The 17,952-nt window shown below is 27.7% G+C and overlaps 2 protein-coding genes across 2 annotated transcripts; one reads left to right on the top strand and one right to left on the bottom strand.

The window, feature by feature from the left end:
* Positions 1-2,728: 2,728 nt before the first annotated feature.
* On the top strand, positions 2,729-10,671 carry Kap-alpha1 (karyopherin alpha1). Its single transcript, XM_029308958.2, has 8 exons — positions 2,729-2,857; positions 4,139-4,348; positions 4,466-4,663; positions 6,091-6,311; positions 7,525-7,788; positions 7,874-8,078; positions 9,133-9,436; positions 10,134-10,671. Exons 2-8 carry the CDS (start codon positions 4,139-4,141, stop codon positions 10,328-10,330), a joined length of 1,599 nt encoding a protein of 532 aa, XP_029164791.1. The 5' UTR covers positions 2,729-2,857; the 3' UTR covers positions 10,331-10,671.
* Positions 10,672-12,960: 2,289 nt separating this feature from the next.
* Positions 12,961-16,351, bottom strand: TORIP (Torsin interacting protein). Its single transcript, XM_029308963.2, has 3 exons — positions 16,033-16,351; positions 14,728-15,579; positions 12,961-13,658 (listed from the first exon to the last, which is right to left on the bottom strand). Exons 1-3 carry the CDS (start codon positions 16,075-16,077, stop codon positions 13,380-13,382), a joined length of 1,176 nt encoding a protein of 391 aa, XP_029164796.2. The 5' UTR covers positions 16,078-16,351; the 3' UTR covers positions 12,961-13,379.
* Between the last annotated feature and the right edge of the window lie 1,601 nt (positions 16,352-17,952).

Genomic DNA, 17,952 nt, shown 5'->3' with positions numbered 1-17,952 from the left:
ACAACAGTAATTGGCCACTCGGCCAATGATTGTTTTGTGGTTATGGAAACTGTGTGACAGTTATTGGCCCCTTATATCGAGTGACAGATAAGACAGTAAGTTTATTTGTTATATTACTAAAAAGATATATTTTTCAGCTGTAAATAAAATATTCAATATTCTATTATAATAAATAGAAAGAAATAATTTATTAAAAATATATAAATTTAAGTAAAAATAATAATTAATAAAATTTTTTATTAAAAAAATTTTTAATTTTTAAGTTATATTTTAAAATTAATCTATCAAAAAAAATACCAAAAGTTAAAAAAATTAACAAAAATATTTTAAAAATCAAATTGAAGATTAGTACTATTCATGCAGTCGTAAAAATGGATTGTTAAAACATCTTTAAAACAATAATTTGATATTACTAGAAAATATACTACTTTTCAGTCAGCTGTAAGTAAAATATTCAATACTATAGGGTATTAGTATTATATCATTATAAAATAGAAACAAATAATTTATTATAAATAAATCAGTTTATAATACAAATTATAATAATTGATAAAATTCTTAATTTACAAATTTTTAATTTTTAGAATTAATTTCTAAATTGAACAAAATGCCAAAAGTTAAGAAAGATAACAAGTACCAAAAAAAATATTGTGAAAAACAAATTAATATTTTAATTAATATGTTCATCTTATGTTAAATATATGTAATAAAATATATATTGATTTAATAATTTTGGTTTTTTGATGCTAAATAATTTTTTGTCACTCTTTAATTATATATATATATATATATATTTACTCATTCTAGCATGGATAGAGGCCAATCACTATCGCACTGTTGTACAATAACTGTGTTAATATAGCCAATGATTATCTTTTTTGACAAGAGAGTTTTTTTTACATAATTTTTATTAATTCCTAAATTTTTATGATGGATTTTATTTTATTATGGATTATTATTATTTTTCACAGAGATTAGTACTAGTGGTTTTTTTCTCTAAATTATTGAATTCAGGTTCATAATTCGATTTTTGTTTTGCGATCTTGCTTAAGTGGCCAATCACTATATTGTTTACCCCTATTTCGTCGATCGGCTCACTCATTTCGCGTACACATATTTTTCGATATTGACGAAGTCAGGTGCGTATCTCGACTGGCTGAAATCACGCATCGCTCTTGCTGCCGGGCGCGAATCGCGCGCCCGGCAGCCAAAAATCACATGACACACACATGCCGTGACCGTGATCAACGGTCGTGTCGACCTTCTACATTATGATGTTCATATTGCTCAAAATTCTCAAAAATTCATGCATGTAAAACAAGAAATCAATATATGTTAAATATTAAAGAAAGAAAAAACAGATTTCAAATGCAAAAAGTACGAAGACCAACTAATATACAATTTAAAAATAATGAGAATACTTTTTAAGTCAGCTCTTTTAATTTTAAAACCACAATCTCCACTTGATTCCTCTCGACCAATAGAGCCATTCTATACTTTTCTCTGTTATATATATTATACTTTTCTTTGTTATATAGAATCGAAGGGATCTGAATAGCTCAGTTGGAAGAGCAGTTGCCCGGCAAGCGAAAGGTCTCGGGTTCGATTCCCGATTCAGCGACTTTCGGATCTATATTTTTCTCTTGCATTCATTTATTTATTTCCGTAGGGGGGTTAAAGGGGTATTGAAATTAAATCTCAAATATGAGATTATTTCATATTTTAAAATCTTGGCTATGTCCAAGTAAAATTTGGTTCCTTGTGCACCGGTATTTAATTCTAACGAAAAAAATAATTTAGTTTCGTTAGGATAACGCACTGTCATCCGCGATTTGGCTCTTATTGCCTGTCTTATACGTTAAATTTATATTTATATTACAGAGCCTTGTTAAACTCTTAATTTAAACTTAAAATTTTGTATCACATGTCGTGAGCAGTAGACTGTTTTTAATCGAACGCTATTAAAGCTTATATAATAAATTAGATTTTTGTTAACTTACCTTTATTTGATTATTCTTGTTTATCTTATTAATGTATAGGTATGGATGGATTAAAATTAACTTCTTTGTCTTTAGTCTTTGGCAGAAGAACGCACAAATGAAGTTGTGTGTTTTTTTTTACAAATACGCATCAGCGTTTCTTCCGCCAGAAATTGAATTCGGCGTAACGATAATAGCGTACAAAGCATAAAATAACTAGACAGAAGCTGATGCTGAAATGAGACAATGTGATTGGTCGGCGTAAGTTACCGCAAGTTACGCGTACGCAAGTTACGCCTCATGTGACGGCACCCTTAATACAAAAGTGCGAATCGGTTCCTTTAGGTAGTGGCTTGTTACTTCCAGATGTCTAGGGACGGCGTATGATTGGCTGGGCCGTTATATTAGAACCAGGAAGGCTGACCCTAGCGTGGTTAGTAAATAATAATGAAAATCGATTAATTCTAAGTTAGATAATTATATAATTGTTGAATATAATCATATTTATTGATTAATAATAGAGATACTTATATTGCGCAAAATATGGATTCGAAAAAATGGCGGGACGTCACACGACGTATTGTAGAACGAGCCGAACGAGCCTGTGCAAAAATGTATGCTCCCGCTTTATTGTAATAAAGTAAAGAAAATGATAGCGCGAAAAAACTAGGATTTTGACCAATGGCGGGACGTCACAATACCATGGTCGAAGGAAAATCCACGAATTCTGCTTGAAGCGAGATTTTCCTCCATCGTTGTTAGTATATACACATAGTTCGTGGTGGAAGGGAAAAGTTGCGGCGGCGGCGTCTGGATTTGCGTTAAATTTTATGATCTTTCACGCCTGATCCGTCTGATTCGAATCTGATTTCACAGCCGTAAGTATAGAAAAGCGTCCCAAGAGATCGCGACAGCGATTCACCCCGTCAAACATATCGCGTCACGCGCGCGTGACGTGTCGAGCCGAGAGATTTCTCAGACTCTGTCCAATGTCACGCAGTCTTACCGTGAGATCGCGAGATGCCAAAATGTCTAACTGACCGATCACGTTGCGAAAATCCGCGATCGCGAATATTCGCGACGTGATCGCGCGGACAAAAAAAAGCATCTTTGCGTCCCGAATCATTTTTCTCCCGACTTCGATCACGCCTAACCCTCATGTGGGATTAATCCATTGTCGGAATCCCCCCTCCCCCCCTCTAACGTTTGGTTGAGATCTGATATTTGATAATGCGGAAAAGGCTGCTTATGGTATTTTAACGTGGACTATTATTTTTTTCCTTCGTAAAAAAAAAAATTTTTTTTTGCTTTTTTTCCGTAAGTAAATTTTTAATATTACTGGTTTTTGTATTTTACTATTTGTAAATTCCATTTATATGACGAATGCATTCTGTATATGTATATACACGTACATGTGAAACACAGGATATACAAGATGATTTGGAAGGAGTGTAATTAATTTTGACAGATTGTTCTGGAGATCATTCTGAGTAAAAAACAGTCCAGGTTCTATTTACAGAAATTTTAAAATTTTTAAATATCTCTAGAAAAAATACATATTGCAGTATTTTAATAAAAAATTTTTTATATAATGCTATTTTATCTCTTTTGATATTGATGATAGCAAAACTATTGAAACTTTAAGAAATATAATTTTAAGAAACTTCCTTTTATAATACAAATTTATAATACATATACAAATTTTTTGCCAAAAGTTTTTGTTTATAAATTAAAACTGAAATATAAAATAGTAAATTTATAAGAAACTATTTTTTAATATATATTATAAAATAACATTGCACTGCTGTTATATTTCTTATTAATATGTTTGATACATGTAATCTATATATACATAAGAAATATGACAATTTTTTTCAACTTTAAGTAGTTTTTTGAAAGTTTTATTTTCAAAGATACCATAGTTTAATACAAAAGTTATGTTTATATATTTTTATTACTTGTGACAAAAACTGATAATTAGAATATATTATTTTATATTTTTGTAACATATTAAAAATGTGTAATACTATATATATTAATATATATTAAATCTATGAATTATGCTATATTTTTCTATTATATTCTAGTTTAATAAAAAAAATTAGATATTTTTTATACTGTTATAAGTATTGTATAAAGCTTATTTGTAATATTTTTAGATGTCAACTGGACCTACACATAAACATCGTTATAAAAATGTAGGATTAGATTCACAAGAATTACGAAGGCGCAGAGAAGAAGAAGGAGTTCAATTAAGAAAACAAAAACGTGAACAGCAGTTATCAAAACGTCGCAATGTCCCTAACATAGTTGCAGATGAGGATAATGTTACAGCTACAGATGAATATTCACATCCTACAGCACAATCGGTAATGTAATCATGTATTTTTAAGATTTGCAGGCACGTAAAACACACATCTTATGTAGCATTTATATGTCAGTATTCTTTTTTTACTGTATTTTGTATTATTTACTTTGTATTTTAGCAATCTCCTGGTATTATAACATCCGAAATGGTAGATGCGCTATATAGTCCAAACATACAAGATCAATTGGCTGCAACACAAAAATTTAGAAAATTATTATCGAGAGAGCCAAATCCTCCTATAGATGAAGTGATACAAACAGGAATCGTGCCACAATTTGTTGAATTTCTTAAGAATAATACAAATTGCACTCTACAGGTTAGTATAACAAAAATAAATGGATTTTTATTCATTTATTCCAGCATCTGGATTTTTAATCAATTATCCAGTATCTAAATTTTCTTATGAAACCAATAAGAAAATTCAAGTCAAAGAGTTTGTTCCTTATTGCTGCATTGAACTAGTCAGGGTGTATACTCCCTGGAAAAATCCAGAAAACTTGGAATTTTCAGTGAATTTTATTCTCCTTTGAAAAATCCTGAAATAATGGAATTTGATTTGAACTCAAGGAAATTTTAAAAAAATTACCCCTTTGATTTTAAAATATAGTTTAAAAGAATATAAAATATATTAGTTGTAATAAAATATATATTAAAATATATTTTATTATAATATAACATTATATTACATTATTATATTAAAAAATACTTTATTTATGTTAAAAAATTATGTATAGCATAAACTTATTTCAAAATTGTATCCTAAATATTATTTACAATACTTTTACTTTATATGGAATTTGAACAAAAGTACCTGAAAAATCATGGAATCCTTAGGGAATTTATTTTTAATATATGAGTATACACCCTACTAGTGTATATTTATATCTTAATCTAATAATAAGTTGATGAAACAAAATATACTTGTCTCACTTTAATTTATCGCACCAATTTATCAGTGCAATAATAAAGAACAAACACATAGTAAATAATAGTAATCTATATCTAATAGATTAACTTCAATATGTGGACTCTTTCCGATTATCAATCCTTAAAACGAAAAATCCTTAAAATTATATAAGTATATCAGAGTTGAAAAAGTTATTGTGTAAAATTATCTAGTTACAGTTACAGTTATAATAATTCAAAAAGTAACGAATCGTTACTTTTTAGTTACTTTTTCTTGCAATGATTATATTATATCTTAAATATAATAATCTTATGTATTTCAAGCTTTACCGAATTATGTCACATACTTGATTATGTGCTATATTATTTTATATGCAATGAATTACAACTGTTTTAAATTTAAAATAAAAATATATTTAATATATTGAATTAATAATTTAATATGCATATTAAATATATTAAATTAATAATTTGTAATAAATTAACTTCTTCTAACACAATAATTAATATTATTTATTTATTGTTAGAATAAAAATTATAGAATTCAGATTTTTTAGTTAAAAAATTCATAAAATTTCAGACAGTCGTAACTTTTCGAAAAATTGTTAGCCCTAAGTTTCAAATAAACTAACTATTAAATTGATTGCTAGTTAGCAAAAAAATGTAACTAACAATAAGTTAAGTTACTGTAAAAAATGCAGAAAAAGGAACAAAGTCAAGTTATCAAAAAAATTTAATTGTAACGAAGTTACAAGTAACAAGTTACTTCTCAACTCTGAAGTATACATATAAGTTTGTCAAAAACGTACATATATAAATGGTAATATTAATTTTTAGTTCGAAGCAGCATGGGCTTTGACAAATATAGCGAGCGGTACGTCCCAGCAAACACGTATCGTAATAGATGCAGGAGCCGTTCCTACTTTTATCTCTTTACTCGGTTCTGAATACGAAGATGTACAAGAACAAGCTGTTTGGGCATTGGGTAACATTGCAGGAGACAGTCCCGAATGTAGAGATCATGTATTAGCCAACGGTATCCTCACTCCGCTCTTACAGTACGTTTCCTTATATTTACTATTTTTGTATAAATTATTATCATTTATAATAATAATAATAAATAATTTTTTAAAGTTATAATTTTTTATTTTAAGTAATAATAATTATTATTAGTAATAATAATAATTATTATTATTAATATTATTATTAGTGATAATTATAATAGTAATAATAATAATAATAATTAATAATTTTTTCAAAATTATAGTTTTATTTTAAGTAATAATAATAATAATATTATTATTATTTAAAATAAAATTATTATACTAAGATTAACTTAAGACTCTTTAATATTAAATATATAAATACAACTAAGAAAGGCCTTAAGAGCCATACGCGGATGTTCCTGCGTACATTCCAACGAAAATTAATTTTTTAAATTATGCACAAGGCACGTATTATTCTTGGTGTTCTACCAAGACTTTATAATATATTATTTAAAGTATTTTACAAGTAGAGAAAAATATAGAATCGAAGGATCTGAATAGTTCAGTTGGAAGAGCAGTCGTCCGGCAAGCGAAAGGTCTCGAGTTCGATTCCCGATTCAGCGACTTTCGGATCTATATTTTTCTGTCGCGTTTATTTCTTTATTTCTTTAGAGGAGTATAGAGGTTTATGAAATTAAATCTCAAGTATGAGATATTTTATGTTTAAAATCTTGGTAGTAAACCAAGAATAATATGTGACTTGTGTTTTCGTTTATCTCCAACGAAAAATTAATTTTCGTTGAAGATGTACGCAAGGAATATCCGCGTCGGCTCTTAGGCCTTACTTATTTGTATTTAATAATTTATAATACAAAATAATCTCTTACTTGAAATTTAATTTCTTAAAATTCCTCTAACTTCCCTAAGAAATAAATAAAGAATTAAATGCGAGAAAAAAATATAGATCTGAAAGTCGCTGAATCGGAAATCAAACTTTTCGCTTGCCGGGCGACTGCTCTTCCAACTGAGCTATTCATTCAGACCCTTCGATTCTATACTTTTCTCTGCTTAGATACTCTAAATAACGCTTTTTCAGCCGACGTGTATAAGTTTTGTTGGAATGTACGCAGGAACATCCGCGTATGGCTCTTAATGCCTTCTTTAATTGTATTTATATATAAAATTATAATTTTTAAAAAATTATAATTTAAAAATTATTACAATAAAAAAAATTACATAGCACTTTGTACAAGAAATCATATTCCAATATATCACTTTTTTTTAGGGTATTATCAAAGGCAACGCGTCTCTCTATGACCCGCAATGCGGTATGGGCATTATCCAATTTGTGTCGAGGAAAAAATCCGGCACCGGCCTTCGCAAAAGTTGCTCCATGTCTACCAGTGTTAGCACATCTTCTCAATCATACCGATTACGATGTGCTCGCTGATGCTTGTTGGGCGCTCTCTTACTTGAGCGATGGTCCGAATGATAAAATCCAAGCCGTTATTGATGCCGGTGTTTGCAGACGACTTGTAGAACTTCTTATGTATGTTGGAATTTATGTAAAATGCATTGTGCACGAAAAATTAATTTTATTTAATTATATGATAAACATTTTTTTCCCTTTTCAGGCATGAACAGAATAACGTAATAAGCGCAGCTCTTCGTGCTGTAGGAAATATAGTTACCGGAGATGACGTGCAAACCCAAGTTGTGTTAAATTGTTCAGCATTACCATGTTTATTGCACCTTTTAAGTTCGCCACGGGAAAGTGTTCGTAAAGAGGCTTGTTGGACAGTCTCTAACATTACTGCCGGTAATCCACAGCAGATACAAGTACGTTGTATTTCTGATATAATAGTAATAATTGAGATTAAGTTAAATATGTACTGACAAGGGAAGGTCCTCAGCTGATTCACCGTTTTCGATTCAAAATTTATGCATAAATGTGGGTAATGCCAATAACATATTCTGCAAGTTACGGCCCCTATCTTTGCGTTAAAAAAAATGGTATAATAAACATTTTTGTTTTAAACCGTTTAAAACATCGCAATTAAAATATATTTGAAAAAAAACCAGTAAAGGAAAACAAAAACAAAAGCTAATAAATTTACATGCTCCAAAATTTAAAAAAAAATTTTTAGTTTTTTATTTATCTTATATATGTAACAGATATAAAAATATAATAAATAAAATAAATATTATTTAAATAGAATATTTAATTTTTAATATTAAATAACTACTTATTAGTTAATTCAATTAGTTCAATCCAAACTGCTTTATTTTAGTTAGCGTTGTCAATTTTGGCAATGTTATATTTAACATAAATGAAAAATTTAAATATTTACAAAGTTATTAAGTGTTTTTTTATTTGCTAAAACATTTTTTTGTTTTTCCTTATTTAAGAACACATAAAACATTGTTTTAAATAAAAAAAATTAATGTTTTTTTGTTTAAAATAAAAAAAACAAATTTTTTACCAACCCTGCTAATAATAATAGTAATAATAAAATAACTTTGTTTACAATATTAATATTTTTATAGAAAATAAATATTTTTTAAGGCTCCTGGATTCTCGCCACGGCCATGTTAGATTGTGACGTCAGAGGCGAAAATTCTTAGATGCTATTTTTAAATAACTTGGCTTTACATTACAATCATTTTATAGCTGTTGATTGAGATTACAAAAGTGAAAAGGATAGAGTGTGCTAAAGCCACCTGAAATGCTGTTTTACTGAAATATTTTTTTATTTCGAAATTGCATCTAAAAATTTTCAGTGTCTTTTCTCGCCTCTGACGTCACAATTCCATCATGATTGGCGCCTGGAATAAAAGAGCCTTAAATAAAATTGAAATACATATGGATATTTTCATCTTATTATTTTTTTAGGCAGTGATTGATGCTAATATCTTTCCGGTTTTAATTGAAATTTTGAGTAAAGCTGAATTTAAAACACGTAAAGAAGCAGCATGGGCAATTACAAATGCTACTAGCGGCGGAACACCCGACCAAATTCGATACCTCGCGATGCAAGGATGTATTCCACCATTGTGTGATCTACTTACTGTCATGGATGCCAAAATTGTTCAGGTCGCTTTGAACGGATTAGAAAATATTTTGCGTTTGGGAGAGCAAGATGCACCTATGCACAATGGTCTTAATCCTTACGCAGTTCTTATCGAAGAGTGTTACGGTAAAGTATCGGACAGATTTTATGTCACAAATATACACAGGGTGTATACTCCTTGGAAAAACCTGGAATTCTCAGGAAATTTTGTTCTACCTTGAAAAATCCTGAAATTATTATGGAATTTAATTTAAACTCAGGGAATTTTTTAAAAAATGCCCCTTTGATTTTAAAATATAGTTTTAAAAGAATATAAAATTTATTAGTTTTATATAAAGTAAATATTAAAATATATTTTATTATAATTTAATATAATATTACATATTATATTTAAAAAAATACTTCATTTATGTTAAAAAATTATGTATAAAATTTAAACTTATTTCAAAATTGTATTCTAAATATTATTTAAAATACCTTACAGTCTCCAATAACTCGTCTAAGAGTCTTGACGTGTTGTCAAACCGACACTATGTTCGTTCTTGACATCTTAAAATTATAATTTTATTTTTATTTTTACAAATCACTTGATAAGGACTCAAAGAAGGGTCGAAACGTTGTGATTTAATAAATAATATTTGCCAGTACGGTCGAGAGAAGAGTCTTACCTTTTTTTTAAATACTTTAATTTTACCTAGAATTTTGAACAAAAGTACCCGAAAAATCATGGAATTCTCAGGGAATTTATATTTCTAAGATTTGGATATACACCCTGATACACCTGGGCCAATTTAATATTTTTTTTCCCCCAAATGTTTTCTAGGCCTAGACAAGATAGAGTTCTTACAATCTCACCAAAATATGGATATTTATCAGAAGGCCTTTGATATTATCGAACGATTCTTTGGATCCGAGGAAGAGGATACTAGACTTGTGCCCTCTATCGATTCACAAGGGCAGGAATATCAATTCACTGCACCAGATTCTTCCCAACTACCAGTGCAAGGCTTTGAGTTTTAATCGACTAAATACTGAATATAATTTTAATTCATTAAGTGTTATCTCTGTTCTATGGGGTTTACAGTATCTCTAAAGCGATACATTGACACAAAACATGGTTTTATATATTTGCCCATATAACTTCAGTTTATTTGTATCGAAAAAAAGAATACTAATAGTAACTCAAGGTGATCTATTTCTCATTTAAAATTAAAAACAGTAAAATTTGTATAGTTTTAATCTCTTTCTTTTCTGATTATTCTGGATAAACTGTAATGCGCTGTGTATAAATATATCTAAAATTTATTGTTTTTAAACCTATGTCAAATTGCGACAACGTTTGCATTAAAACTTTGAAACAATTTGTGTAGGAACACTTATAGATTCATACCTGCATGTATTTAGTATCTGAGAGACAGTTTCAGTTTCGCGAGGCATAAACGTTTTTAGTGCTTAAGAATAGAAGTGAAGACAATGATCGAGACAATTTATCGAGGCAGACTCATATCTCGTCCGACTTTTGACTGACATAATTACGAAAAAAAAAATTAATAAAAATAAAAACTAGCACTATTCTGCGAGATACAAACTGAACGACTGAAGTACGGGACTATATAGCCAACACGGACAACGTACGCTACGCGATACCCACCTTATTAAACTAGATAGAAACATGACCAACTTTTTTACTGTAAATACGTATCTCGTAATTTTAAGGCTATTCTATACAGAGTGCCCTTAAAAAGTAAAATGATAGTTACATCTACAAATAATGCATCAGTTTGCAAAAAATTAATAAAAGTATTTTATAATAAGCATGATTTTGTGTATGTATTAAGATACGTACAATACTTTGTTTCTTTTGTATTAATCATGCAAGAAAAAATTTTGACTTCCAGTTATTGTATAAACTAATATTTTTGTCCAGTATAATTAATTGATCTCAATTATAAATATCTATAGATTGAATAAATAATTTTTATTATATAAAGTTTCATAATTAGTTTTTTTTTAATATGACAGATTTTTAACCCTTTATATATGCAGGTGATAAAAGCAAATAATATTGATTTTGTACAGAACATTATAAAATTGTGGACATTCTGTATGAAAAGTCTATGAATATATATATATATATATATATATATATATATATATATAAAACATTTATTATCTAGGTTTGACGATATTATATTATATAAATTATATATACCATCTCGATTTTTAGTTACCGATTTGAATTATGACAGAAAATGACTGTACTGTAACTCAGTAATTGAAACTTTGCTAATTAATCATTTTAGCAAATGCAACTACAGATACTTATTGCCAATTTATAAAATTACTTCCAAAGTAATTATACATAAATATTGTCACTATTTATTGTACATGCTCTTTCTAATTAAAATGTAGGAGAAAATTCTATAAAATTTTATTACTCGATACAGCATAGAAGAACAGGTTTTTTCAATTATTTGAATCATTTTAAGTGTATTATGAAATATTAACAGAAAAAATAGTTTCTACAATTATAATTACTTTAATGAAATTTTGAACTATTTTTTGATCTGAATGTTAATAAAATAAATGTTACTCTATTCCATTATTTAAAATGCACATAAATTGATTTAAATATTGCATATTATTTATCTATAAATTTATCACTAGTTGTTTGTTTAATGATATTTCATTATTTAAAAAAAAATTAAAAGAGCGCTGGTTAAAAACGAATAAAATATATTTTATTTTTCTAAAGATCTGTATTATAAATATATTGATAAAGAACTTAAGATTAAAATTTATATAACTATTGTTAAAACTTATTTTAAGTTTACTTTTTTGAAAGTTATTCTAAAAAAGAATGTATTTCATGAATTAATACTTATGAAATTTGATTTCTATATAATATATATGTGTATATTTATATAAATATTATATTTCTATATTTTATATATATATATATATATATATATATATATATATATATAATATTAAGAGCACATCAAATTAACAATCTTTTAAATGATATAAAAAATAAAACGGAAATCAGATCTGTATAACAATATTTATGATAATTTATATGTATCATTCTTTTACGCATCTACTATGTTACACTAACAATAAGTAAAATTTAGTTTATTTACATCAAGTTTGCAAATTAATAAGAGAAACTACTAAATATTTGTTTATTTAATTTATTGTTTATTATATACATAAATAACAATGTATATAAAATACTAAGTTTTTATTATTTTCATGTATTTTTGTAATTGCAGTAATAACTTGTATGTTTATAATTTTGTAATTTTACTTTATAACTATCCTGAATTATTTTACTTACTAAATTAAAATTACAATGAAAGAGAAATCTTGTAAATTGGCAATAAGTCGAATATAATGTTAGATATTATTCAATTACTGTACAGACTGCCGACTGACACATTAATATAAAAATCGAAATATACACATGAAATAGTCCTAATTGTATTTTATTTTCAAGCTAAATAAGCGTTATTTGAAAATATTAGATACAACATGTGTCATTATATATTTTTTGAAAATACATACAAGTATAAAATTACGATTAGAAGAATCACTAAAAATAAAATTTATTTCATGTAATATTGGCATAATAAAATTAAATTAACACATCCAAATCTTATATTTCTTTAATTTGCAATTAGAGAGAAACTTAATATCACAATTATTACAATAATTTGTATTCTTGCAGATTCAAAAAGAAAAAAATTGAAGCTCCTAATTCGACATTGTAGTCGCTTTATATTAAGATAATAAAAAAAAGAAAATTTTGTGAAATAAATTATAGAGTTGAATAAAAAATATCAATGGCAACATGCCGAAAAGACTCGTTTTTGATATTGTATGATTAAAAAAAAATTAAGAAAATTAAATCTCTCTTAATAATCTCTTGTAAATAATCTTAATCCGATATAACTACAAGTGACAATTTAGGAGCCTTATGTTGCTACTTATAATTTATATCTAATCTTATTATTTACAGTAATACATTATTAATATTATGTGCCTTTAAAATTTTAAATATTTTTGCTTAACAATATCTTAAATGCGGTTCCGGTTGCACCGATATAATTGCGCCATCAGTGATGCGCGTTACAAGTGCCATTAAAATATCACGATCAATGTTCTTTGACAATTTATGGTAAAATTGATCTTCCACAAACTTCATCTTTTTCTGCGATAATTGATAGTCATTGGTTTGCATAGTGAGGATGTAAATAGCTTCCCTAATTAAAGGGTTTATTTTATCGCACAGATTATGTAATACTTTTATTGCTTCCGGATTAATGTTCAATACATTGCGAATAATCTGCAACAAAGTTGTTAACGCATAACTAAAATTAGAGGGATAAGATTCGAGTTCAATGTGTACTTAATATTTGAATTTGATATCAAAATTGAATTTGTGTGTGTAATCAAAATTGAATTCGAAGTTTTATTTTCTAGAGAAGATTATACACACACAGGGTCATGGAATGAGACCAAATAATTATTTTAAAAAAGTATGTAATTACAACAAATGCAGCTGTGTACTTTTTTTTAAAAACAATGTTTTCTTTACGCTAATTGATTGGTCTCATTATTCTGTATATAAAAGTATTAAGATATGATTACCGAAATTTGAATATTTTATAAGATATTTTACATTTTATGTTAAGCTGTAATCACACTACCTAGGTATTTTTTTCAATTCAAAGAGAGTACAAATTTATTTCATTCAGATTTAAATCTACTTTGAACCTATTTTTTAAGTAACAATCATATAGAATTCGAAACAATGTAACAATTAAAAAAAAAAATTTACTTCCATCGCTAGCCTAGTGTATAAGAATCAGGGTTGAGTAATAACTAGTTAATTAATTAAAAGTTAAGAAAAAAATTAAAAAGTTGATGACTTTTAATTTAACTTAGTTAATTTAAAATGAATTAATTTTTAACTTCAACTAGTTATTTTTGAAAACTTAAATTATTAATTTTTTTTCTAAGTTAAATTTTAAAAATCTCTGAATATCATTGTTTTTTTTTATAAACATATTTTTAATTAAAGTAGTATTAATTTTTATGTTCATTTGTCATCAATTGTAATTACCAAAACATATATTTCTATATAAAAATCAAAATTTCTTTGTTATTTGTTATTATAAATTTTAAAAGCATTAGCAAACAAAATTCTAATTTAATATAAATAATGTTTTTAAAAATTAACTTTTGATTTCATTTCAGTTAATTTCATCTTAACTCTGAGTTAATTTTTTGTTCATGCAACTTTTAACTAAATTAATTTTATAAGCAACTAACTTTAACTTAACTTAGTTTTAAAAAATGATTTACTTACCCAACCCTGATAAGAATTATACTTGGAATGCATGTATACGTACCACAACTTTTTTTGCTGAAGACTTTTCTTTTAAGTTGTCGATGATCTCACCAGCATCATCTCTAAAATTTTCTGGATTCAAGTATAGAGGACTGTCTATATGTAAAACATTACTGCTTATGTGCGCCAGTGATGTGGCTAAACAGTCCATTGTACTTGTCTCATTCGCAAATAATAGAATAATTTGAGGTACCTTAGGATTTTTCAATATTATTTCATTTATGGCAGAAAAAATATCATTCCAAATATCTGATTCCTGATTATAAAATTTTGCTTTAATTTCTTCCATAGATTTGAACAGCGAAATACGATTGTTTACAGATTGTGCTGATTTTTTTTCACTCGTACTTAAAAACGATACCAAAATAAGAAACCCGAATAAGATTGCTAAAATAATTACAAAATATGGAATGATAGATCCTAGAAAAAAACTATTTATATCTTGTTTATTTACAGGTGACTGAGGACTCTTCTCAGGTTTTGACAACTTCTTTAAAGAAAAATCATTTTGCGAATGAAACGACAGTTCTTTCTCACTCTCTTCAACATCCTCATCCTCAGAACTCTCTATTTGTCTATCATTAATGCTACCATCTTTAAATGTTTTATTTTTAGATTTTAATTTTTGTCGTCTAGATATGTTACTTTCCATATATGACTCGTGAAATTTATTGTGTAAATGTGAACTTTCCTCTTCTGATCTCATAGATTTTCGAGACTTGAGTGCAGATAGTTTAAATTCTGGCGAGTCATGAATCTGCGAAACAATAATTGTATGTGAACTTTTCTCTTTTGATCTTATAGCTCTTCGACATTTGGGTATAGGTGGTTTAAATTCTGACGAGTCATGAATCTGCAAAACAATGATTATATAACGTGTTTTATAAAAAGATCAGAGACAGATAATTATACAATCTTAAATATTTCACAGTAAAATTATCCAATTCTAGATAATCGATATCAATATATAGCTTAATTGCATATTTGCACAGAATGTTTATACAGAATATTTCAGAAATCTTATACAAATTTTGGAGGCTTTTTCACATAACATACACAAAAAAATGTCAAAAATATACATATGACCAGAAATATCTGATTTATGAGTTGTGATTGAAAATTTATTTATTTTTCATGATTTCTAATTTAATTCTAATAGTCTTGTTTGACCAATTAAGATAAATATAATTTTTGTTTTTATAAACAATTATAATATAAGAGGCAGGTTTTTTTTTATCATTTAGTGCGAGCTACGAAAATTTCTAAAAAAATGAGATGAGCAATAATATTTTTCGAAAAAAGATACCTGGTCGTTCATTTTGGAGTGATAATTATAAACATGAAATAACATACCCTGATGTTTCTTCGTTGATATAACCCATAGACATGTCTATGATACAACTAAAGTCACATATAACCTCTATCTATTTAGCAGACAGATTTGATATTTCCCTATTATCAGTTATATCAAAGAATATAGATGAGTATAGAAGCACGGTTCTCGGTACCCCGTGAGTCGCACGAGCTGAGACATTTTGCTATAGTTTACGTCACGTATACTGTACTGAAATGCTATAGATAGTACAGTATACGTGACGTAAACTAAATAAATAATTAAAATAAATAACGTAAAATAAATAAATTTTCAATTACAACACATAAATCAGATATTTCTGGTTATTTTACTGTACTATCTATAGCATTTCAGTACAGTATACGTGACGAAACGAGCATGCGCGTAGGAGAAGTAGTCGGAATGCAGATTTCCCTCATTTCGTGTACGCTGAACGTCGATATATACACATAGTAGCATTACATATTAAACAATAAAAATATACAAACATAAAAATGATATTGTTTAATATGTAATGCTACTGTGTCTATATATCGACGTTCAGTGTACACGAAATGAGGGGAATCTGCATGCCGACTACTTCTCCTATGCGCATGCTTGTTCCGTTTTTACCCATCCCTACGCAGTCCCCACCACGCGAAAAAAGAGAAGGACAGAGAACCCCGGAATCATCTCTCTGTCCTTTAGATCTTTCAACGCTGTCTCCTACGGTAGGGGCCGATCTATGTCTCCTATATCTATGATGGCGCTACATGAGCCAATAATTATTGCAGTCAATGCAGATGCATCTTTAATTATTAGTAATTTTATATGTAGTAATTTATAAATTATAGATTTTGACATTATTAAAATTGTATTAAAAAATAATAAATTATGTGAATTATGGTGAGCGACCGCAATATTGTTATTGAGATGTAGGAAATTTTTAAAAAATTAAAAAGGATAAAACTTTTGCTTTATGTTTATATTGTAACAGAATACTCGCGAATCTATCAACTAAATTATTAAATCACAAGTTAAATAATTATTTTTTAAAAATAAATTAAATTATCTTTTTACAACAAAAAATTGTTTTATATAGGACTTAAGTCATGAAATACTAAATGATAAGATGAGTTCGTTCGGAAAAATGCTGATAAATACGCTCATAGCGCTAAAAGAATGATTCTTGAACGTACCTCATGTATAATACTTATTTTTACGTATAATACGTGTATTATACATGTCATGTAGAAAATTGCTCTAACAGCCGAATTACCCAACTCTGCTCGTACTCAAGTAGAAATAAGATTACTAACAACTATCATGTACTATTATTTGTTTTAAACTTAATTATCTTTGCCTTTTTGTATTATTAGTTAAGACCATCGGATCTGGGGTTTCCACCCAGAGAACCAAGCATCTCCATCTAGTCCTAACTATGCAACCAATCAAGCGTCGTCTAGGGACCCCAGAAATAGTGCATAACCAGCGGAACTAACCAGATGTTCCCCTATAAAGATGCCTTTTCATATGCAGCATGCTGCAGTAGCAAATCAGTCACGAGATCAAAATTTATTAGAGCATATTTCTTTGTTCTCTTATTATTTCGAGGTTAAAATTACGATTTTTGCTTTTATATTCTCACAATAATCTATTTTATCCTTAAAATCCATTATTTAACTAATATAAGAATAACAATAATTAGAATCAACTAGTTGTGTGTTCTTTTACTTTGCTGCCTTTGCTGTTCGTTCAATTGAACTTCACCAATAGCAACAAACTGCTGCGGCAGCAGTATGCTGCACATGAAATGATACCTTAAGAATACTTATGTATACTTCGATTATAACAATATCAAACATCATTAACACGTACAACAGATATCGACAC

The sequence above is a fragment of the Nylanderia fulva genome, unplaced genomic scaffold, assembly GCF_048542155.1.
Source record: "Nylanderia fulva isolate GAGA-0341 unplaced genomic scaffold, ASM4854215v1 Scaffold312, whole genome shotgun sequence".
Taxonomy (NCBI): domain Eukaryota; kingdom Metazoa; phylum Arthropoda; class Insecta; order Hymenoptera; family Formicidae; genus Nylanderia; species Nylanderia fulva.
Note: the sequence above shows the minus strand (reverse complement) of the source record. Positions and strands in the feature narration are given on the sequence as shown.

Excerpts from the sequence above, each read along its gene's own strand:
- Kap-alpha1 (XM_029308958.2), top strand. The coding sequence starts at position 4,139 with ATGTCAACTGGACCTACACATAAACATCGTTATAAAAATGTAGGATTA. Across the intron at positions 4,664-6,090 it reads ATACAAATTGCACTCTACAG|TTCGAAGCAGCATGGGCTTT; the intron begins GTTAGTATAACA and ends ATTAATTTTTAG. Across the intron at positions 8,079-9,132 it reads GTAATCCACAGCAGATACAA|GCAGTGATTGATGCTAATAT; the intron begins GTACGTTGTATT and ends TTATTTTTTTAG.
- TORIP (XM_029308963.2), bottom strand. The coding sequence starts at position 16,077 with ATGTTATTTCATGTTTATAATTATCACTCCAAAATGAACGACCAG. Across the intron at positions 15,580-16,032 it reads ACTCCAAAATGAACGACCAG|ATTCATGACTCGTCAGAATT; the intron begins GTATCTTTTTTC and ends ATTGTTTTGCAG. Across the intron at positions 13,659-14,727 it reads CTTCAGCAAAAAAAGTTGTG|ATTATTCGCAATGTATTGAA; the intron begins GTACGTATACAT and ends ACTTTGTTGCAG.